At 49.4% G+C, this 23,379-nt stretch overlaps 1 protein-coding gene across 4 annotated transcripts in view; it reads right to left on the reverse strand.

Moving 5' to 3' along the window:
- Nucleotides 1–107: 107 nt before the first annotated feature.
- Nucleotides 108–23,379, reverse strand: part of STAB1 (stabilin 1) — a 59,435-nt gene continuing 36,163 nt past the window's right edge. For all 4 annotated transcript variants that reach the window (XM_082768166.1, XM_082768165.1, XM_082768167.1 and 1 more), the window contains 39 exons: nt 23,223–23,353; nt 22,787–22,898; nt 22,483–22,560; nt 22,023–22,124; nt 21,390–21,497; nt 20,743–20,874; nt 20,462–20,590; nt 19,605–19,661; nt 18,737–18,823; nt 17,439–17,634; nt 16,958–17,053; nt 15,846–15,891; nt 14,509–14,588; nt 14,042–14,167; nt 13,294–13,367; nt 12,875–12,949; nt 12,181–12,300; nt 11,212–11,259; nt 11,010–11,093; nt 9,968–10,114; nt 9,669–9,806; nt 8,611–8,670; nt 8,329–8,505; nt 8,081–8,167; nt 7,510–7,656; nt 7,275–7,340; nt 6,490–6,715; nt 5,700–5,849; nt 4,901–5,005; nt 4,358–4,465; nt 3,985–4,178; nt 3,239–3,383; nt 2,791–2,924; nt 2,162–2,327; nt 1,850–1,956; nt 1,497–1,616; nt 1,247–1,399; nt 1,005–1,124; nt 108–897 (listed from right to left, as the gene is read on the reverse strand). In XM_082768166.1, the coding sequence (XP_082624292.1) occupies nt 727–897; nt 1,005–1,124; nt 1,247–1,399; nt 1,497–1,616; nt 1,850–1,956; nt 2,162–2,327; nt 2,791–2,924; nt 3,239–3,383; nt 3,985–4,178; nt 4,358–4,465; nt 4,901–5,005; nt 5,700–5,849; nt 6,490–6,715; nt 7,275–7,340; nt 7,510–7,656; nt 8,081–8,167; nt 8,329–8,505; nt 8,611–8,670; nt 9,669–9,806; nt 9,968–10,114; nt 11,010–11,093; nt 11,212–11,259; nt 12,181–12,300; nt 12,875–12,949; nt 13,294–13,367; nt 14,042–14,167; nt 14,509–14,588; nt 15,846–15,891; nt 16,958–17,053; nt 17,439–17,634; nt 18,737–18,823; nt 19,605–19,661; nt 20,462–20,590; nt 20,743–20,874; nt 21,390–21,497; nt 22,023–22,124; nt 22,483–22,560; nt 22,787–22,898; nt 23,223–23,353 (4,602 nt within the window). In that variant the 3' untranslated portion in view covers nt 108–726. The remainder of the gene's footprint in view (nt 898–1,004; nt 1,125–1,246; nt 1,400–1,496; nt 1,617–1,849; nt 1,957–2,161; nt 2,328–2,790; nt 2,925–3,238; nt 3,384–3,984; nt 4,179–4,357; nt 4,466–4,900; nt 5,006–5,699; nt 5,850–6,489; nt 6,716–7,274; nt 7,341–7,509; nt 7,657–8,080; nt 8,168–8,328; nt 8,506–8,610; nt 8,671–9,668; nt 9,807–9,967; nt 10,115–11,009; nt 11,094–11,211; nt 11,260–12,180; nt 12,301–12,874; nt 12,950–13,293; nt 13,368–14,041; nt 14,168–14,508; nt 14,589–15,845; nt 15,892–16,957; nt 17,054–17,438; nt 17,635–18,736; nt 18,824–19,604; nt 19,662–20,461; nt 20,591–20,742; nt 20,875–21,389; nt 21,498–22,022; nt 22,125–22,482; nt 22,561–22,786; nt 22,899–23,222; nt 23,354–23,379) is intronic.

The raw sequence follows: 23,379 nt of genomic DNA on the forward strand, positions 1-23,379 counted from the left end.
GGCCTAGGGGGGTGGGGCAGGTGTAGAGTGGGACACGCCCCCCTTGGGCCATGCCCCGCCCCCTTGGGCCATGCCCCGCCCCCTCGGGGCGGGCCCCTCCCCCGCCCACCCTATGCAGCCCGCCCTTAGGTTAAAAAATGTATGAAAATAAAAAGGGGTTTCGAACAGTAAAATAAAAAATAAAAATAAAATGAAATAAAAATAGGTTAAAAATACCGAAAACAAGAAAAACAATAAATAAAAAATAAAAATGGAATTAATAAATGTAGGTTAAAAGTAATTAAAACAAGAAAAATAAATAGAAGTAAAAAACCGAAATGTAATAAAGAATAAACCTAGGTTAAAAGGAATTAAAATGAAAATTTAAAAAAAGAAATCAAGAAAAATAAATAAAAATAAAAAACAAAATGTAATAAAAAAATAAATGTAGGTTAAAAATGATGAAAACAAGAAAAACAATCAATAAAAATGAAATTAATGAAAAATAAATTAGGTTAAAAGTAATTAAAACAAGAAAAATAAATAGAAGTAAAAAACCGAAATGTAATAAAGAATAAACCTAGATTAAAAGGAATTAAAAATTAAAAAAATGAAATCAATAAAAATAAAAAACCAAAATCTAATAAAAAATAAATGTAGGCTAAAAGGGATTAAAACAAGAAAAAAGGAGAAATAAAAAATAAAAACAAAACACTACAAGTGAAGAATGAAAACCCCACACCAGCCCTAGGGCTCCCCCCCCGTTCGTACCTGGAGGTACCCGAACTGCCCATCCTGCTGGCGCCGCTTCACCCAGCAGTAGGCGACTCCAGCGCCGGCCGCCAGCACCAGTGCAAGGCCCAGGGCTGACGCCAGCCCCACGGCCACAGAGCCCCCGGGCTGGGCCCTGCCGTTGACCTGCGGTGAAGAACAGTGAGAGGAGCAGCCCCGGCACGGGGGCTATTCTCCCTATTCTCCAGCTCCTTTGGCACCACCCATCCCCACACGTGCCCTCAGACACTCACCTGACTGATGTGCACGGCGGGCGGTGGGATCCTCAGCGGCTCCGCAATTGCGTGGATGATGCCATTGGAAGCCATGATGTCCCACTCCACGATCATCTTGTCGTTGATCCCCCTGGCACCCTACAGCACGGGATAGAGGTGCTGGCACTCGATCAGCAAGCCTTCCCCATGTTTTCTGTCTCAAAATAGAAGGGGGGTGGAAGTTTGTGGGGTTTTCCATCCTCCTTGGACGTCAAACGTACCGCCTGCTCTGTGCCGTTCCCCACGGGAAGGTCTGACACGTGGAGATCATGTCCTGACTGGGATGTGATGTTGGTGCCTGCTGTGAGGTTGAAGCTGAAGAGCACAACATTGCTGGATGACACGTGGAGCTTCAGTTCTTCTCCTGTCAGTGTCTGAAAAAGTAAGGCGGAGCGGGGATGAGAAGTGGCTGAGACAGCTCCCCTTTGTTCCGTGCACCCTCAAGTGGCCACTTGGTCCCTGTTCACTCACTTCATTTTTTGCAAAGCCAGAATTCAGGGGCACAAAGAGAGTTTTGGGAGCGGAGTCATCGGACAAATAGATGAAAAAATCCAATCCTTCTTCTGTGTCATTGGCAAAATCAAGCAACATCTGGAAAAGACAGGAAATCTTCCCCATTAGGACACTGCAGTCAGCTTGAAGCAGTAATCATGCTCAGCCCAACAAGCATCCCCCCGACCTTGGAAAGAAAAGGCCTTGCTGTTTGCATTCTGCCCCAGCACACAGGCTGAACCCCTCTTGTTCCTCCTGCTTGCCCTCGATCCCTCCCGTTCCCCCTGTGCCCAGCTGCTGGCACACCAAGGACCCAGGAGCTCATTGCTTACGGAATAGAAGGTGGAGAAGCGAGGGTGGTCTGCGAGCACCTCGGGGAGTTTGCCGTTGCAGGAATACCCATCTCCCACAAACCCTTCCCGGCAGGTGCACACCAGATCTGCAAAGGAACATCGAGCTGTGCCTTGACTTGCCCACGGTGGCTGCACAGACCCCCACTGCCTTGGCTTCTGGGTGGCCCTCAGCGTGTTCCCTCCTGACACGGGTGTGGGGAGAGGGGATGTGCCCTCAGGGCAGCTCTGTCCCCGCAGCCTTCGCTTGTGCTGGGCAGGATGTTCTCCAGGGAAGGTGCTCATGCCACTCACCCTTCTCCCGGTAGCAGAAGGCATCCCAGGTCTCACTCAGGTTGCTTCTGGTGCCGTAGTCCACGATGCCCACCCGGTTAGCCCCGCAGCTGGGGTTGGGGTAGGCCGTGGGGTATCCAGCCGTGCCGTTGTCCAGCCACCCCACCAGGCACAGATGGAATCCCATCTGGCAGAGGAAAATGGATCGTTAGATTAAAAAATAATAGCTCCAGGCCAGGTTTTGTGTGCCCTCACGCACACTTCCATCGTGCAGCCTTAGACTGTGTTCTCCTGGCATGTAAAGGGCTGGGTTTTACCTCAAGCTATGTCCCAGCATGGCTAGTGGGAGCCAGCAGCCCTCCTGGTTTCATGGACCATGGGGCAAAAGCGAAGGACCAGCTGAGGTTCATCCCTCCTGCCTCAGCTGTCCCATGTCAGTCGTTTTGGGGATGACTTACTGAATAAAGGCTACCACGACCTGATCACCCTCTGGGCTGCTGAAATTGGCTACATACACCAGGGAGAGCAGCTTTTTTACCAAAAGCAAATGCTTTTGGTAAGGCTGCCCACTGCTGTCCCCACGACTTCTTCTGTTGGAGGCTGAGGAAGCACCGACAGGCAAATGGACACCGTGCCCCCACCCTGCTGACCTGCTGTGCTGCCGAGAGCTGCCGGAAAGTGGCCAAGGAGGCGCCTTCTGCCGCGCAGGCCCTCTGTGCCTGCTCGTAAGTGAAGTCATACTTCTTTCGGGGTGACTGCAGATGAAATACACCCATCGTCTTATCTGCAAAATAACAAGTCCCAGGAGCATCAGCACAGCACCGAAAGCGAGCAGTCTCCCAGCCTGCTCCCCGCAGCGTGGGTCCCCTGTCTGAGTGCAGGTGGCACAGCCAGCCAAGGGTGGGTGCGGAGGATGGGTGCAGGTTCATCCTCCCCTGTATAACATGGAGGGGAAAAAGGGATTGTGAAAACCAGACCAAGCTGCAGTAACGAGTCCAGGCCCCTTGCTTCTCCCACCTCTCCTGAGGGATGCCCCAGCCACAAGGTGAAGGATGACGGAGGGTGGTCTCATCATGGCTCATATCACAGCATGCTCACCGTGGAAGTGCAGGTCGGTGCAGATGGCCTCCCGGTGGCACTGCCCGTTGTTGTCCAGGCACCGGTCCATGGGTGGCACCGCCTCCTCCAGGCACTGGATCCCATCGCCAACATAGCCCCGCTTGCACTCACAGCGCCGCTCGTTCTGCAGCACGAAGGAAGGCCGGCATGTGAAAACATGCAAAGAGCTGGCAAACTGTGCATCCCTGTGAACCTGGGGACGAGCCTTCAGAATGCCTCCGCAGCCCACCAGGACCGTGGCACAACGTGCGACCCTTAGGCTGCATGGCTTCTGTCCTACATCCTTCTGTCCCACACCCAATTGCACATAACCCTGCCAAAAATGTCACACTGATTCCTTGCCACGTGCTGTTTGTAAGACAGCTCAGCTCATGGGTACATGGCTCATGAGTCTTGCACTGCATCACGTTCTGTGTCCCTTCTGCAGTGAGCAGCTCTGGTTCCTCTGCCAAAATGGCTGGCATCGTCCCCAGAGGACCACCCCACAACCCCCACAACAGTCCAGAAATGCCATGACTCGCACCACTTACACCTGTTGGACAGAGGGATGGGGGGAAATGGCCTCAGAAATACATTAGCAGGGCCTGCAGGATGAGCGCAATACCTGAGACCAGAGAGGCCGGGCAGGCAGGGGGCCTACAGCAGCAGGGGACACGGTCACATCACTGTCCTGCAGCTGCTCTCACAGGCATGCAGATGCCCCTCGACATATGGGATGTACTCACTGGACCAGTGCTGATGCACTTGGCGTGCTCGCTGCAGTCCCCATTCCTTCCATCTGCACACCGGTCTATGGGGTCGCAGACGTAGCCGTCTCCTCGGTACCCAGCAGCACAGGCACAGGAGATGTTGACACCAACCTGCGTGCATTGTGCCTGTGCAGCACACCCCCCGTTGTCCTGGCTGCACATGTCAATCACTGTACGGATAAAAGCACTGCGTTAACTAACCTACTTTGCTCAGTCCCCTGGTGGTCTGTCTGTCTTGCCTTCCTCCATGGAACTGCTCAGGAGGCTGTCACCTCTTGTCGTGCCACGTTGTCCACTTTTACCCTCTCTCACCACCCTGCCACCCCATCCCCTGGTGGCTCCCCCTCACCTGTGCACATTCTACCATCTCCCTCGTAGTGTAGGTTGCATTCGCAGAGGTTGCCGGAGCGGCAGGCAGCTTGGGGATGACATGGCGGCGAGCATTCAGGTGTCATGACTGAAACCAGAGTGCACACAGGTCAGAAAACCACACGTGTGATGCAAAGGCTGCAACACGGGCATGGCTGCCACCACCTGCCTCTGCCCCAGAGGCTCCCCAACCCTTGTGGAGTTCAGTAACTGAGACCAGCTCTCAGGATAAGCCGTGGCCCTCCATTTCCCCCCAGTTGATAGCTCCTTTTTGGAGATAGTTCTGACTGGCTGCTCGTTCTCTGAGTCCCAGGGAACAGCAGGTGATGGAACCAGGGTTTTTTGGGGGTTGTGGGAGGTGCCATTCATCAGCCCCAAAGAAACACCCCCAGGGTTGCTGTAGGAGCACTGTGCTGTCCCAAGGCAAGACCATGAGCAGCACTGTGGGAACAGGACTTGTCCCTCACACTGGGGGCAGTACAAAGTCAGGGTTTAGGCAGCGGTGGGGCCTGGCACCCCTCACCTAGCCTGGTTTCACAGCGTTCTCCAGTCCAGCCCTCAGCACAGAAGCAGAAGCCATCGCCGTGCAGTCCTCCATTGCACACACCGTTCTCCGTGCATTTGCATTCTGTGAGGAATGGGTAAAGAATGCTGTAATGGCACCTGCCTGCACTGCAGCCAAAGGCCACGGGACAGAAATGTGCTTGTGTGAGCAGTGTGTACAGGCAGCCATGGCAGTACACACACACACACACACACACGCACGCACACCCCTTCCCATTGCTGCCAGCCCAGACCCCCCCATCTCTGCAGGACGTATCCTCCACGCAGGAGGGGAAGCTCCCACAGACCCCCAGCATTTCCCTTTCTTGGGCACTTCTAGTGATGCCTTCTCCCTCTGAGTCCCTGCCAATAATCAGCCCTTAAAAACGTTCCTGGAGAGTCAAGATCTGCCCAGCATGGGACAGGGGAAACTGCCTTTTCCTTCCCCTTGCCTCACATGGGCACAGGTCCCTGCTGAGCACACCCCAGTATTTCGGCCAAACACGGGCTCTCAGCTGGGTGTGACAAACCAGAAGGGGGTCTTTGAACCCAGAGCCTTCTTGAAACTACACCTGGCGCAACAGCTGTCCTGCAGAGAGCCCAGGGAGGGGTGTCCCCAGCCCTAGAGATCTGACCCGAGTGTTGTGGGGAACAGCCACACGTGGCAGAGCTGATTCCCATGCTGTAAGCTGCAAAAAAGTCACCCAGCATCTATCCCCCCTTCCAAATAGCACCATGTGCTGCAGTCATCTGTGTACAAACCATCTGTGCACCCTTACCTTGGCAGCTGGGCCCGTATCTGCCAGGAGCACACAGCTCACAGCTGGTCCCAATGAAGGCCTGGCTGCAGTTGCACCTCCCAGAGCCTCGGATTTTGTCGTCGCAGGTACCACGGTTACCGCATGGCGCCTCAAGCCCTCCCGGGCATGCTGTAAATGGGGCAGCTCAGTGAGGCAGTGGTGACAAAGTGGCCCTGCACCGGAGGGGAGTGCCTGCTGCCCTGCACAGAGCCTGTGCACCAGGTGCCATGTGAATGTGCCTTACAGCGTGTTTGGCAGTCCTGGGAGGGAGCACTGGGGACATCCCCTGACTAAAAGCTTTGGGAATGAGGGCAAGAAGAGCAAATTTGGCCTGGTTTCCAGCCTGGTTGCTCCCAGGGATGCTGAGTCTGTGCTGGCCTGCCCCATGCTAACCTGGCAGCAGACTCATCCAGGTACATGAAAGCTGCCTGTGCATGAAGCACAGAGGGGCAGGTGCCTGGGAATGGTTGTGCACTGGATACGTCTAGGGACCAGTGATATGTGTGACAACTACCGCCAGCTGCCTGGCGCCCAGGGCTCCCCATGGGATTCATCAAGGAAAGGGAATTCCCTGGTACAATACCATCCACAGGGGATCGATTGTTCCCGACACCCTTTATGGGCTGGGGTTCCTCCCCTGGGGTGTTGCCCACCCTTTCCCTTCCCCTTCCCTGGGGAAGTGTATTTGTAGGCATCAGAAATCCATGCTGAATGAAACTGCCTTCTTGGCATGAGAGAAAGGGCCAGGAAGGGTCTCACGCCTCCTTACCCCGACAGTCGCGGCCATAGTGGTTCTTGCAGCACTGGGGGACCCACTGGGTGGAAATGCAGATCCTCTCACAGCCTTGCTTCCTAGACCCCCTGGAAGAGAAGTGTCTTCTGAGGGGGTCCCACGGGGAGGGCGGCCAGGATGGCCGCAACAAGGAGGAGTGGTGAAACAGAAAAGTGTTTCTGAACAGCTGGTTTCCGTAATAGTAGCAGCCCCTGGTTCCCCCCTGCGAGGAAACAGGCAAAACACAGAGTTTGCCACATTGTCGCTGGATACTGTGTCCCTGACACCTCACCTTGACATTTCTGTGCCACCCATTCAGTTTTATACCGAGAAGCAGAGGCTTCCTAACATGTGGTGGGGCTGGTGAGCCGTGGGAGTAACATGGGGACATGCCAGGAACCCAGCATGTGAGGGACAATGGGCAGTGCAGTGAGCAGGGCACAAAGCTGCTCCCCACCTGATCCCCGGGGAAGCTCCAGCGGCCAGCCTGAGCTCTTTTGCTGTGACACTCCCTCCCAAAAGCCCCCCCGTACTACTTCAGGGATGAAGCTGGACCCATGCAGCCCTGTCACCCCTTTGGGATTGACCAGGTAAGGACCACTGTGGTCCCTGATCCCACATTGCTCAGCCCATCTCCTGTTCTACAAAACAGTGTGACCAAAAACCAAGGGACTTGCTACACGAAGGTGTGCCCTCATTTTGTGGCTGAAACACGAGGGGCACGTGGGTATTGTCATCAGCCCTGCAACAGGCCACCTTGGTGGCAAAGATGGGAGCTTTACCCGATGAACTGAGCCAGGAGGGCAGGGCGGCTCGAAGCCACAGAGTCCGCAGCTCTCCGGAGATCTCTGTGAAGGGGAGAAAGAAACCCCAAAGCAACTTAATATGCATTTCTGCCTCTCTCAGCTGCACTGAGCTTTGCCAAGGAAGAGCGGTAAGCCCTCCTAACATCCCTCTTCCTTGGCAAGGGCTCAACAGACAGTGCAGGTTCTCTTCAACTTTATCTGAAGTGCTCACCTGCAGCTCAACGAAGACGAACTCATCACACCGAGATCCCAGATCTGGTGGCTCCAACAGTTTATCGATGCCATAAGCAATGCCCCCACTGAACTCCATGTGCCTCTGAACGATCATGGCATCACCGTTCCCCACCATAAGCTCCCCCTACCAAAGGAAGAAAACAACTTGTGATCCTGGCACATCCCATACCCTGACTGCACTACCTGAGGATCACCCTTTTTGGCTGTCATGACTTCTCAGTCACCCTGAGAACTCTTCAGACTCTCTGCACTCATGTCCTTAGCCACCCAAATGTCATTTTTCACAGCCACCTCTCCTAAGAAATGGTCTCCGTCCACGCGACACATGCCCTGGAAAGGTCATGGCACCCCACGGCTGGCTTAGCAATCTGGTCAGCACTGCAGGTGTCTGTAGATACATGTGCCTCTGCCCTTTCCTGCCAGCTGGCCTCTGAGTCTTGAGCCTCTCTAAAGGGCCAGCATCCCAACTCTATGTTCCCTTCCTGCTGGTGATCAACACAGAGCATCAGCTGACAGTGGAAGCAGAGCCTGGCATCACCATCGCGTACCGTGTGGGTTTTGCTGCAGCTGAATGAGATGGTGGAGCCGTGCATGGTCCGTATGAACTTGACTTGGGGCATGTTACCAGCAACAATCTAAGAAGGGAAAAAGAACATGGGAGAGACAAGCAAAACTGGCTGCTCGTATTCGAAAAGGGGATGCTGCTTGGTGAGGAACAGGGTCAGCAGCCACACTGAGAGGGGGTGTGACACGGCAGCATGTAAAGCTGCTGTGGGTGGAATGGTGTCACATTTACCTTTGTGTCTCTGATCATGTGTGCTTTGAGGTAGGAGGCCAGCATGTCCCGATGCTCTCTGCGGTACAGCCACTCCTGCCTTTTCTCCGAAAGGGCATTGAATGCAGCATCTGTAGGCCACAGCATGGTGAAGGGTCTATGCAGAGGGTTACTAATCAGTGGCAGCAGCTCCGCATCCTGTCCAAGATAAGAGGGGATGCAAAGAAAAAGCCACAAGCCAAAAGTGAACACGCATGTGTACACATCAGCTTTCCATGGAACAGCAGGAGTCAGGTCGCTCACCTTCAGCAGCTTGCTATAAATGGTGTACCCAAAGGCCTCTGCCACTTCTGTGATATTTTGCTGCAGGAGGAAAAAAACAAACTGTCACTAAGAGGCGCCAGGAAAAAAGCCACCGTGCCAGCCTGACTCAGGTCACAGTCCCTTCTATAGGTAGCTTGCAGTGGTTCTCCCAGATATTGAGACGACCTGTCACAAAGCCCAGTGCATCCATTCCGGTGTCTGCCTTGGTGGTTGGTGCCAGCCTTCCGACTGCTGTGTTAGTGACAAAACTAACTCCTTATGGGGTGAAAAGCTCCCTTTCCATGCACAAGCAAGAACTGGTTGGAACAGCTCCAATCTCTGTGTAGAAATGAGTGTGAGAACCTTCCAGCCCATGGAGGTTGCCTTTTGCCACAGGGCCAGTTTCTACCTGGCAGCAGAGAGCCCCCCCCCCCCCCCAGGACCTGGAGTGGTGGTGCAGGGGCGAAACCAGGTGGTTTACAACCACAGTAGCTAAACAAGACAAATTCATCTCTGTTGCTGTCACACCTAATGGCTAGGGATGGCATTTAGCAGCTGCTACTTCTCTGTCTCATGCTGGGTAGGTGCTGCTACGGCAGGAGATGGGATGGCTTTCAGTACTCTATTGTGACGAATAGAGAATGTGTTATTTACCGAAAAATCCAGGAGCTATAAGCTGCTAGCACTTGTTTCAGGAGTATCTGAAGGACACTCACTGCCACGCTGCAATGTGCTCTGCACTGGAAAAGGAGTGTGATGGTTTGCACGGGACACAACCTCTCTACCTACATCCAGCACTGTTCTGTGATGATGGATCATGGCTCCTTCTGGCCCAAATATTGCTATGCCACAAATGCTGCCACCTTCATGAGCTAGATCCATGTCCTCAGACATCACCTACGTGGCTAGGAGCTGGAAGGAGGAGAACCACACATGGCCTTGGGCTGAGGATGCAGGGAAATGGCTTATCAGGGACAGCAATACCAAAGTTGTTGGGATAAAGACTGTAGCCCTGTCTTCACCGTGGTAGATGTTAGGGCATGTTCTTTCAGACTTGCCTGTGAGATCTTTAAGGAAATGTTATGGTCCACCAGGTCACTTGGAATGAGGATCTTGTTGATAAAATGGATGACCCCATTCACACCGACGATGTCACCCGTCACCACTTTGGCTTCCCCATTGAGATAGATGCTATTCTGAGAGAGAAGGGATGCAGTGAGGTACTCCCACCAGAGCATGGCCCTGTGAGCCACCTGCAGGCTGTGGAGATCACCCACCACCACCGTGGCCTTCAAATGACAGCAGAAGTGACATCCTGTCAAGTGAGGCAGGGAAGGGAATGATGTTAGAGAACTACCTCTTTCTCTGTGATCGTTATTTTGTGGCCAGATAAAGATGTAAGGGACTCTTGGTCTTCTAGGTCACTCAACAGCAGTTTCTGGCAACCCACCATGTGGTAGCGAAGCAGCTCCCGGAGGAGACCTCTGCTCTTCCACTCCTCAAACTACAGAGAGAAAACAGGAAGGAGATCACACTGTGGGCTCTTTGTCTTGTGGGAGAGGCACAGACCTGATGAGGGAGACCTGGATTGCCTCAGGCTCTTCTGCTTGGCCTGCCTTGTTGATCCATCCTGGTAGAAAGCTCTTTCCCTCAAAACACAGCGAATGCACAAATCCATTCAAGAATTTTGGGAAATTTAATCAAGACAACAAAGAACAGCATTCAGGTCCCTTGATGGAGGACAAATAGCTACATTGGCCTTGAACAAGTGATGCCTGGGGTACATGGTCCTTGGGAATTGTTCCCTTCTATAGGGGAGGCCCATGGAAAAAAGGCTGGGGCTGGTGGTGTGAAACTGCCCAGCAGGACTTGCCAGTGATGGTGTTAGGATCTTCCACTTCAATGACACCAAAAAGCTGCTGGTCAAGGACCTGTTTGGTTCATCAGGTCCTGGAAGAAGATCTCTCCTCCCTCAGGTCTCCACTAGTTTGAAGTGGGATGGCAGTGCCCAGGGAACAGGGCAGGAATGAGAGGTCTTCATCACGGATACTCTGAAGCCTTGCTATTAGCAGCCTCTAATAGCCATGGGCAATGAAAGCCACCACACATCACTGATTTGGTACAGTGTCTCTGAGGACCATAAGATTCCAGAGTCTTATGGTCTTTGAAGACCACCAGAGCCTGCAGTAAGGGTTTCCTTACAACAGAAACCATGTGCACCCCTGCCCAGACTGTCTGCAGCAAGCCTGCATCCAAACCTTACACTGATGGGGAATGGGGATGTATTTAATGCTCTTCACTGAAGTCTCTGCTTCAGTTCAGGGCATACCCACAGGAGACCCTGGCACAACTGGAACTTGGCAGACACCTGACAGTGTTTGGGGTGGGAGGACACTTACCGTTGTGGTGTTTGCTATGAAATCTGCCCGTGGGATGAAGACAGTGAAAGGTCCTGCTCCACTGAGCTCCTTGGTGTTTTCTGCCTGTGGCAGGGAAGCATTTGTGGGAAGGCAAAGAGAAAACACAGTTCCAGTTAGCAAGAACCTCTTGCAAAAAATACAAGTGGGAATTGCAGACCGGGAAAAGCCGTTTGTCACTAACCAGTATCATCTTAAAGAACACGGATGCGTCTTTGATCCTTGCGAGCTCCTTAAACAAAGAGAAAGAGCTGGTATTAGCAGAGTCTCTTCCACCAACAGCCAGCACAGTGACCTGCTCCTTCCTCTTTCACTCCAACAAGTTCTTCTGACACACCACAGCCACCTTGCCCTCCCTCCCTTGCCAGCACTGTGGGCATGGATGACGTGGAAGTTACAAAGCAGGCAGTGATTTCTGCCTGGACCATTCACATCAGAGATGGAGACGGCAGGATTTGCCGAGACACAAAAGCGGGCTGCTTCTGCAGTGGCTGTCTCATAGGTTGAACTGCCTCAGTGCTCATGGGACACCTCGAGTGCTTCACAAAACACCTGCTGCAATCCCACTGTGCTGCTACCAGAGTGGCAGGCATAGCCTTGGCAGGGCAAGCTCCTCTCCTGAACACACAGGAGCAGAAGCACAAAACTGAGTGTCTATCTTTTCTTTAAGCTCTGTTATGGGCATGGCTGCTTTTAATTTGCCATTACCAGAAACGGTCACCTATGTGCCCAAGGACAGCCACCAGATTGGCAACAGAGCAGGAGAGAGACTGCCTCCTTCCAGACTAGATCCCACGTGCTGGCATGGCCACAGGTGACACATGCCCTGAACCCACAGACTGGAAGAAGTGGGTTTCCAGGGGAGAAATTTGCCCTTAATAAAATGTGACATGCCTGGAGGCATAGCCAGTGCTGCCATCAGAGCAGCACAATGTTCATATTCATACCGCAGCTCCCTTTGGAGCAAGGTTGCTTTACTGTGATTCTCTTCTCTAAGTTGGCACTCCAAATATACCTCAGAGCAGCTGTCTCTGCTCCTATACCACACACACACACATTGATATGACGCTATAGATCCACAGCTCATGCTTGAAGGGAAGTTTGCTGTGGGGCAGGAGGCCTGAACTCAGAAGATGCTGTGCATGTTTCTCACCTGATACACTTTGCCATGGCAGGTGAAGCCATCTCCGACACTGTACCAAGAGCAGGAGCAGTTTCGAGTGCCAGGACCCGTGTACTTGCAGAGCCCAAAGGGACTACAGCCTCCATTGTTCTGGCAAGAAGAGCAAAAGACTTGCATGGAAAGGCATCACCAACAATTTGCATGACCACACCTGCCTGCAGGAGCTGCTAACTATACCCAGCCCAGCGGAAAGGAAGCCATTCGTCCATCTGTTGAGTGCCTTAGAATAAACTTCACTTAGATTATCAAGGGCTTTTCAACATCAAATCCTAGTGTGAAACAAGACTTTTGTACCCTATTTTTGAAAGCCACAACAATGACAAAATCTGGGATGCAAAGAGATCGCAAATAGACTTAGCAGAGATGCTGTGAGCACGGCTTACTCTTTTGAGTAAAACAGAGAAACAAGCCCACGTGCCTTCAACCCTGTGTTGCTGTGCTGCTTCTCCCAAAAGAGGGGCATCCAGTCTTGGTGCTATGTGGCTGAGATACTTGTGGGTCACTGTGAGAAGCAGTGGAAACCAAACACACTGGGAAATCCCTTAGGTATGTAAAAAGGCAAGACAGACAGCTCTAAGCACGCAGCCTAACCCTGCTGTTGCTGTTAGCTGTTGGGATCAAGGCTGCGGCCTTCACCCCTAGTAATAGCAAAATGCAGACACACCTGTTCACACAAGTTGATGGGGTTGCACCGGCTCACGCCATCCCCGCTGTAACCAGGAAGACAGTTGCAGGCAACCTGGAGGGAAAACAGATGCTCAGTCTGAAACTTGAGCCCAGCAAAGAAAACACAATGGCTGAGCTGGGTGGAAAGCATCTGTCACACACTCCATTCCTTCATGGAAAAAAACATGTTTGTGCCAACAACTACAGGCTGAGGGTGCCTCCCGCCTCTGGCCAACAGAAAGCATCCACTTTCAAGGAAGCAGCAAGCTTTTTAAGCCCTTCCCAGGCAACATTCTCTGTGGAAGGTAATAATCCCAATGCAGAGCACTGCCATGGAAAGGATTGCCTTTGAGAGAATTAGACACCTGTGACAAATTTCATAATAATGTTGCCCTGACATTCAACGTAGTTACTCACCTTCCGTGGGCCTGTTTTAACACACTCTGCGTTGGCGTGGCACCCCCCGTTGCTTTCAAGACACAGATCAATTTCTGCAGTAAAACAGTAAGGCCATGTTAGTGCTGAGGACTGTCCAAGGCAGCTGGTGAGTCAAAGAGGTATCGGTAAAGCGACAGGGAGGACTTGCCCAGATTGGGAAACATCTTCATGGCAAAGTAACTTGAGATAGCAAAGGAACAGGGAACAACTACAAGTTTTACTTGTGCCGTGCGTAGGTCTCTGAGTTGTGATAAATCTGCCTGCTGAGATGCCACATCCGTCTGAGCATGCTTTAAAGGGTACAAGAAGACTGGACTCCCCCACAGCTCCAGTCCCATCTCAGAACACCACAAAATGCTGGTCTGAGGCCATCCAGAGAGACAGGTGCCAAGGGCAGCGTGAGCTCCCTGCCCAGTTTCAGGTGGCACTGTGCTGGGACAGCAGTGACCCCATGGCTGGTTGGAATTTGGGAGCACACTGAGCACCTACAGGTACGTGGGTACATGGGTACGTGAATGTGTGTACACCTCAACAAAAAGCAGAAACACTGCTGAATCAAGGTAAGCCAGCAATTACCGACTCTGAAACAATGACTGCATAAACATACTGAAAGAAGAATCAAATTATTCAGTGCTTTAACCTGAAATTTTAATGCTTTTAGCCTGAAACTCCCTTTTGCGTGGATGGTGTCCTGCCACCATCATCAAAACATGCACTGAGCACTCACCCAGGCACAGCGTCCCATCTCCAGCATAGCCTTCCTTGCAAACACAGGTTCTCTCTCCTGGGGACACTTTAGTACACACAGCATTTATGGAGCAGCCACCGTGATCAATAATGCATGGATCTATTTCTGTGATCACAAACAAGAGAAGTAGAATCAGCTCAGAGCATCTAGGGAAGATGAACAGTGTCAGAATGATCATGCATCTTAATAAAAATCACATTATTTTATTAAAATCCCCCCCCCCCCTTTTTTTTTTTCTCTCAGTGGAACTGTAGGTCCTTTAAAGGCAGGATCCTCATCCAGATCTGTGAGAGGCCAGTCCAAAAGTCATGCTCAGCTTAGACAATCCCCAAATTGCACTAACAAGTCCTTCCATCACAGTATTAGCTAACTGATGACCAATGGTTAGATCAGAAAAACAATTTTCCTGCACAATCTTGAACCTTGGCCACAGTTGCCAAACATACCTGTGCAATGGGTTCCATTCCCTGTATATCCAGCAGAGCAGGAGCACATGGGTGGGGAATCTGCGGAGCCATTCAGGCAGCTGAAACAAAACAGAAAAACAATCATTGAGAACATCTCCAGATTTGCTTGGCCAGTGGGAAACACACGCTACACAAGCCTAGCATGTGCAAATTAGCATCCACTAGCATCCATAATGACCAAAGGAAGAACATGCCCAAAGTTACTATTTCTTTACGGCACCAAAGAATCAACCCAAAAATATCACAGGTAAGCAGCAAAACCCACCTAGAAAAGGGGTGTGGTGCTCAGCAGAAGAAGAGCTCTGCCACATCAAAAGGCTCTAGAGATTCCAGAAAGATCATCTGAGGAGGATGCCCATCATCTTGGCAGTATGCCAGAGGCTTACTGCCAAAAACAAGGAGACTGAGTAGCTGCTGTACTACTCATAGAACATAGAGCCCATTGTCCGTAGCTTGGCACTTTCCTCCTCTCTGCTACCCAGTGCTCCTCATGGTCATGAAGGAGCAGAGGAGGGCTCTGGCAGGTGGTGGCTGATAGCATTTGGTGCCTAGTGACCATCTGGCAGCAGCCCAGAAATGAGCCTGTGACTTTGGACAGCCACACGCAGCTGGAACACACCTGGACAGCATCACTTGGTTCCACTCACACTAACTCCAAATGATGCTTTGCTCCTTTGTGGGCTCCAGGCCTGAATGACAACCACCTGTTGTCATGAAGACATGCTTGGCCTAAATTGTGGGCCAGGTGGGTTTGATAAAGGCTGCTATAAGTCACCTGAAACCACCACAGAAGCTGGCCATGGAGCTGGTACCCAGGCACAGGCTTCACACCCTGCACCATGCTCCTTGACTGTGCCCCCACACTTCTGCATGGCACAATATAGGGGACTGTGCCAGTACCACAAAATGGGAGAGTAGATAATGGGTGGAGAGGGCAGCGAAAGGGAGTCCTTACAGTACATCAGCCCACATAATTCCTTGGTGGGAGGAAGCAAGGCAGAGAGGGCTTGTCGATGTCTATTTGCTTTGCTCCATGACTAAGGCCAGACTTGGAGCAGCTTGGAGTCTCTACTTTCTTCCATCCATATGTATGGAAGTTATTTGGAAATATTTTATGTTTGAACGAACAAAATCTTAAGGGAAAGTAGATGGGGTTTATGACTAAAAATATTTCCAAGATGAAACTGATTTTTATGCACCATTAATGAGCAGGTACAGCCAACAGCCCCCTGTGAAGCTCTAAACAAAGAATCACTCTATGTAAAGCATAAACAAGTGACTTTCTCATAATGATCCAGCTCCTCAGCTGTACTTACTTGGCCATTTGATGGCAAGTGTTATTGCATAAGTCAGTCTTGATTCCTGCAACAGAAAACACAAAAATGACCTGGCATTTTCAGTACAGTGCTTACTGTGGACACTTTTACCATCTATAGTAAAGGACCCTCCAAACAGCCCTACTGCCATGCTGTGCCCAGACTGATGACAGGCACACCAGCACTTATGCTGACCCTCATGTCCTTCTTGGCAGCAGGAAAACCCTCATGGTATTTTGTTCTGGTGTTACACAAAGGAGTGAATTTGATGTTCTCTTTCTGAGCTAATGGTTTAATTTGAACCTCTCCATGTGGCCTCCACACTGCTAGGAATGAAGCAAGGACTGAAACCTTCTTATTTCAGATATTCAGGGCCTTTGGCTTTGCCCCATTCAGCTTGTGTCATGTTTTACATTTAGACCAATAGGACAGTTCAATTCAATTTCCATTTCTAAATGCCCCTAAAAGATTTAATGTCACTACAAACTCAGTTTTTGGATGCAAACTTTTACAATCTCAAAGGATTTAGAACTCATGTTCCCTCCCACCCCAATGGTAATCATTTGTTTCTGGGGTATGGGATCACATCTTTGACATACTACTACACAGATTGGCAGATTCATTGAGAACTGCAGGCTGTAGCCTGAGTTCACCTAAATCAATGCATCCAGGAGCAGAAAAAGCAATCCAGCAGACACACTGGAGCACTTTGGAGGCTTTAAATCAAGTTCTGCCACCTTCTTAGGTAAGTAACAGGAGTCGTGGTCAACCCAGTCTGGCTGGGAGCTTCCTTTTCTCTCCCAAGGTTAAGGGCTGTTCTTGAAGTGCCTCAAATCTCAGTGGAGATGGAAAAAGATGATATGATTTTTCCTAGGTTAGTTTCACTCAACTCCACGGCTCATGTGCTGTTGGGGAAGTCACAACAGAAATGTGGCTCACGTGCAAGAATGAGTCAGGACAGTCTGATAAGCTTTCTGAGGGATGCAAGTACATGCAACTGTGGCCACCTTGCTCAGCTAATGCAGATTTGCTCCAGCAGCTAAAGAGAATCACTCAGATTTCTCCACCAAAACCACTGCTATTACACCACAAGCCCCTTCACAGTTGCGTACTTTCCTGGCAGGTCGGGCCTTTCCACCCAGGGAAACAGTCGCAGCTCCCGTCGCCTTGCAGTCCATCATTACATATGCCATTGTCACAGGCACATTCTGCAGGGGAAGAATAAATGCTCATCATTGGCAAACCAAACAGGCCTCACAAGCAGAGTCTCACTTCCACTTCACTCTGTTCTATTCCTAATCCTAGCTGCCATAAAGAAAATGTTACGGGAGTATCAGCTCTTGTTACCTCACCATCAGGCCCAAAGCCCAGGAACAGACCACCCCAACTTTCTATAGTTTGGGTGACATCAGGATGAGCAGCACAGCAGTCAGTCATGCTGAGGATGAAAATGGGGCTGACCACCAGCACTCCCTCCCACCACCCTTCCCTTGGTGGCCCACCAGCTGTTAGCCTGTCTCAGAGGTCCTGGGGCTGCTTTTCTCCCTTGTGAGCAGCACACTGGGCACAAGCTGCAATAGCCATCGCTGTCACCTGATTTGCAGTCGGCTCCGTATCGGCCCACTTCACACATTTCACAGGCAGTTCCGTGGAAACCTTCCAGGCATCGGCACTCTCCACTGCCCTCGATGCCATCCTGGCACTCCCCGTTCCCGGAGCACCACTGGCCTGGCTTCCCTGGGCACATCTCGCACATGTGTCCGTAGTAGCCAGGGCAGCAGACAGACCTCTGTGGAACCAACAAGAACAGGCTGGGGTGAGCCATCTTGTGCAGCACAGAGGAGATAGCAAAAGCAACTCTACTCCTGGAAGCTACTCTACTCCTTTAACTATGTGACAGACTTCATTTTTGGCAACTCATGAAGGGACTAGATGTCTGCAGGTGGGATGGAGCGAGAAAGATCCTTGCATAAAGGTCTGTGTAGCCACTTGAGCAATGCTCTTCATTTAGTAAAAAAATGTTCAGTCCTGTGCCCATCCAGCTTATCTCCTATTGTGTCCCACCAGTGAGATACTCTGTTGGGCAGAAAGAGGTTCTGCCAGAAAGCAGGTCAGTTCAGAAGCCTGATTTCTTTGCTCTCCTTTCTCTCTGCATTCACCCACAGAGGGAGGCAACCATGATGGGACCAAGGTGGACAATACGGATGAAGAGGAACATCGTCCAGTGCAGGAGTGCCCGGGGAGGGCTGGGCTGACTGAACCTCTGCTTGTGGGTACAGTTTGTCCAGCTGCCTCTCTCCCTTCTCAATCTCCCATTCCCACCAAACTTTCCAGGGAGATGATTCTATATGTAGAAGGGGTCAGATTCACACAAGCCTTTCTTTTACCATTTCCTCTTTGTTTTACATGTTTTTACATGTTTTACATGTTTACATGGGAAGAGTTTTCTCCCAGCCACATGCTTTCAGAGAACTGGTGGGGGCACAGTGACTGTGAGACCTGTTCCTCCCTTTGGTTTGGCTCCCAGTTATTCATCAGTTACTCAGAAAGGCACATGCACAAGCAAAATACCATCATTCATGCCTCATTTCCTTAGGAAACCTGACCACAAACATTCAACTCCTTCTCTTCCTCTGTACAACAAAGCCCAAAGCAACAATCCCAGTGCTGCAGACCACAATCCATCACCGTGCAGACATTTCCGCAGGTCTGATTTTTCTCCAGTGCCCTCTATCTCCAGGATGGAGAGCAACTCCCAGACAAGCCCATTCTCAGCTATGCAATGGCACAAATTCAGCCAGGATGTCAGCACAGGCTGTATTTCCATGGCTGTATTTCTAACACCCATCTTGCTTTTGTCAAAATGAATCCAAGACAAATGTTTTTCTTACCAGAGAAACTTTTGCACAGGTGAAATGGCAGCCTGTATCCCCAGAGCGCAATTTACAGTGAGCGAGGTTCTTGCTTCCTGGAAGTTCCTGCAAATATAATTAACACAGATACAGATAGAAGATACTACAATATGGCAGTGTTCTTGCCTAACAGAGAAATAATTCTTTTTGTCCTACAGGAACTGCCCTAAACATCCAGATGTCCCAGAGCTGAAAGCAATGAGGCATCACTAGGCCTGGTGTGAGGTGACCCCACACAGCCGATTTTGTTACCTGTCAAATCTGTGGTATACATGTCAGCTAAGAAAAAGCAATTGGCATTTTTTGGACATAGAGTAAAGTAATGAAGCCTACAAAACCAGATGTGGCTGCTAGGCAATTAATATCCAGCACAGAGATGAAGAATTTCATTGTTTTCCTCCCTGGAAACATTTGTCACTCACTCACAAACAAGCTGCAGGCTCCGCCAGCCCACCTTTGTGAACGTACCCGTGGTCTGGGCTAGAAAATTGCTATTGGCACCCCCTATTCTCAATGATAATGTCTAAGGAGTGAGAGATCAAAAAAGAAATCTAGTTTCCTCCCCTAATGGGGAAAGTCCTCACATTAGATGCTCTAAAGGGCTCCTGAAATGCAGGCAAAGGCCTCACGCCAACTCTGTTAAGATCTTCACAGTTCACATTTGTCTTTTGCCTGCATAAACCTCCCTTGGTTTCTGCTTTCTCTTACAAACCTTGTTAGTGAACGAGTCACAGAGGACTCAACAGCATATTTTTTCAGGTAACGAGATGACATCTCTAGAGCTGTGATGGGACATCAAAGCAAAGTCTGTGAAGTCTGTGAGATGCCACATGAATCAAAGACTCACCACAAGAACTGATCCAGGAGGACACTTGATCCCCTTCTCACACTTGCCGCATCTTGACTAGGGCACAGAGAACAGGACAAGTCACATGTGTGCCCTCTACCCACGTCACACCAAGACACTAGTCTTGAATTACAAATGGTGCTGTACAGGGTGCTGGCTGGGACAAAGACAAAGATGCATTTATCTCCATGGCTCAAAAGACCAAAGAATAAAAATCACAATGCATGTCCCTCAGCTCCTGGATGCTACCAGAAGCTCCATACAAGGTCTTATTTCTCCATGCTGGTGATGAGACTGTACCACAAAACCAACCAGAGGAGATCGTTATACCTCTCCGGAGCTGGGGAAGGGCTTTCTGCAGGCCTGGAGTTCCTCCATGCAAGGCACAAACTTTTTTTCTGATCTGTAACGGGGCAGGCCTGCCTCAGTCTGACCCTACAATCTTCAGATAGCCAAGAGCCACAAAATGCATGGGGGCTGGACTTTGGCCATGACTCCCACACAGTTTGTAGGGGAGCTTGTGGTCATGTTATTTAAGGTTTGGGTTGGATTCTCCTTCCACAGCTTGGCAGTCCCTCACCAGCCTGCCCTGTGACTGGCGCTGTGGCAGAGAGCCAGCAAGCAAACTGAACGTGATCTGCACAGGAGCTGCAGATCTCCTGAATTCACAAGTAAAGAGTCTGAGGACACGAGGTGCCAGATTCCATTTCATATGAGGATTAGCTGGAGTCAGACCCCAGGACACGGTCTCATCTGTGTGGAAGAGACGATGTAGGTCTTCTGCTATTCATTGGTTTGGTTCAGGAGGCAGAGAAACCCTGTGGAATGGTGTTCAGCAAACTGGTAATCATCAATACCTTTTGTATGGTCGTGGTATTGGCTGTGCAACGATTCTTCTGTATCTGGAGGACCTGTGAAACCCCAATCAACATGCCATTCTTCGTCTCAAAGAATTTTCCATCCAAAGGAATATCATTGACAAACTTCTGCAAAGGAGAAGGAAAGGGCTGAGATGATAACCTTCAACTCCTTTTGCATGGATTGCTTGATGGCTGTTAGATAGCCACAGTCAGTAAACTGAAAAGGTGTACAAAACGGATAATGGTTTATCAATGGAAGAACAATCTACCATTCTTACCTGGGTGCTGTTTTGATAAAACATTAACCAGTAGGAGAGCCCTAGCATGCTATTTTTATGGATTCCACTTCTCAAATCTGTAGGCAAGAGCTTCTCTCCCAATATAACATGGTACTGCACTGTCTCATTGTCCTAAATCCACAATAAATAAACAAACAAATAAATAAAATGTTAGGACTTGTCTGACTTCCTAGACTACAATTCAGTCTGGAATTGTATGTCACAAGAATAGTTACCAGGCAATCTCTACTAGCTAATTTAGCCCACAGATACTAGTAACTCCCTATCACAATAGCACTGATCACACCTAGTTACCATTACTGGATGAAGCCATAAAGGTTTTTGGAGCTTTTCAAAAGGTTCAAAAATACCACATATATGCCATGGCTAGACAGGAAGAAGATCTTGTGCTATCCATCACACACAAATCTACTCAGAAATTTGCATTTGGTGTCCAAATAGACTTTTCAGTTCCCATTGCAGCATCAAGGGAAACCCTCTCATTTCTCTCTGCCACTTCTCCTAGCTTTTAGCATCACATATGCTCCTCCTCAGATCTTCTCAGCTCAAGTTTCTGATCTGACAGTATACATGTCCCTGCAATTACTGCAATACATATTCAGACTGTAAGCAAACAGTGAGCTTACCAATTGTGTCACATTGTGAGCCTGGCAGTACTCCTCAATGGAATTATTTCCAGGAACAAAAACTGTATATTTGTCACTGGATTCAATTTTTCCAATGAGCTGGTATTGCTACAAAAAAAAATAAAAAAATAAAAAAAAATAAAAAAATAAATTAAAATGTCCAAACATTAACATTAGCAATTACACTTGTACTCACTAAAACTAAACTGCATATGAAATCAATTAATATAGCAAAAGCACTAGGGGAAATGCTTGAAAACTGAATATACAATTTCCACTCAGTCACACGTGTCTAATCACTTGCTCCCTGGGTTGACCTAAGTGCAGTTCCTTGATTACGAACAAGCCTTCCTTTTCCTCTAGGTTTCTCTGCCTGTACAAGCATGTGAGAGCCTGCAACAAACAGGACATCTTCCATTGTAATAACATGATATAGGGATCTAACTGCAAGTATGTGATCCTTTGGCTGTTCAAAGGACCTTTCTTAGAAGATCACATTGGAATGGTAGGAAATAGATGGTTTCTCTTTTCTCAGCAGGTGGTCCAGGTTTAGTCCCACCTACAACAGGTAAACTGGGCATTTGCACAAAGAAAGTTCTGACAGCCACAACAGAACCCACATCAGATGCTTACGTGTAACAAATCCTTGAATGTGCTGAATGAGGAAACTGTATCGAGCCGTTTCTGCAGACCTGGAGGACTCGGTGGGATATCTCCTAAAGGTGGCAACAAAACCTGCAGATAAAGCAAGCTCATCAGCAAGCTCAGGCAAGAGACAGTGGGGGAAATTACTCCCACCCTGCTTGCAAGAAAAGCAAGTAGAAATGATACCATTTAGCACAATTCTGCAATAGTCTTAACTCATCTACCAGCCAAGAGAAGAGGAACTTCCCTCTTACTTGTCCCAGAGACGAATACTTTAAACTTAAAACACTAGTGCACAGGAACATCTGTCAGGACTTTGTGATAATCAAGCGTATTTTTGTCATTATAGCTCTTTCTAACTGCCCAGGTATACATTACTTGTTGTCTCCATCACGGATGCTGCAACACAACCTCATTGCTATGACTGTATTTCCCAGTATTGACATACCTTACTGAGGACATGAATAATGCCATTGCTGGCAGGGATGTCGCTGACGACAATACTTGCATTTTGAATGGTTAATACCTGCAAAAGCATAAGAGGGAGAAGCAGAAGCATCAGAAATCACCAGGCATATGCAAACCAGACATATGATTTGTTCAAGGTTGCACATGATTAATCTGGGTACAATTTTTAAAGATTCCTGAGCTTGAAGGCACCAGCATCACATCCAGATTCCCCACTAGATATAGCAGCTCTTGAGCAGTTTAATTTGACACTGACACATGTGCATTACATAAAAAATTCTTACACCACTCTTGGTGTTTATCTGCCATCTGGTCTGTGGGTTGAGGGTGGGTAATTCTGGCTTGTCGTACTTTTTGAGCTTTTCACCAGTGAAGATACCTTCAAGAAAGTGGGCCCTGAAGAGAAAAAAGGCAGGTAAAGAAAAGGTTCTGGTACTAATTGTAATAACAGGGAGCATATCACCTAACATTCACACATTCACTAAAGCCATTAAGCGTGTGGAGAGAATGCACATATATGAAAAATAAATACACTTCCAATTGCCTGAGCTCTGTTATATTTTAAATGCCTACTATATTCTTTGCCTGCTACATATTTAACCTTGCTTCTATATTTATTTCAAGATATCTCCTTATTGGGCATGTATGACCAGAAATCCAACTCATAGCTTTGTTACTGTTGTCTGGCATACTAAAGCAAAGAGAGGAATCTCCTCATACCTGACTAAAACCGGCAGCGTGCTGGGGGTCAGCCAGAAATCTTTCTCACTCTTGTTCAAGCTGTTGATAGCTTCCTCTGATGGCACCAGGACAGTGACATTGGTTCCTGCTGGGATGCTGAAGAGAGATTTCTGTTGTCCAAAGCACAAAGATGAAC

Source organism: Aythya marila, assembly GCF_965140915.1.
Source record: "Aythya marila genome assembly, chromosome: 10".
Classification (NCBI taxonomy): Eukaryota; Metazoa; Chordata; class Aves; order Anseriformes; family Anatidae; genus Aythya; species Aythya marila.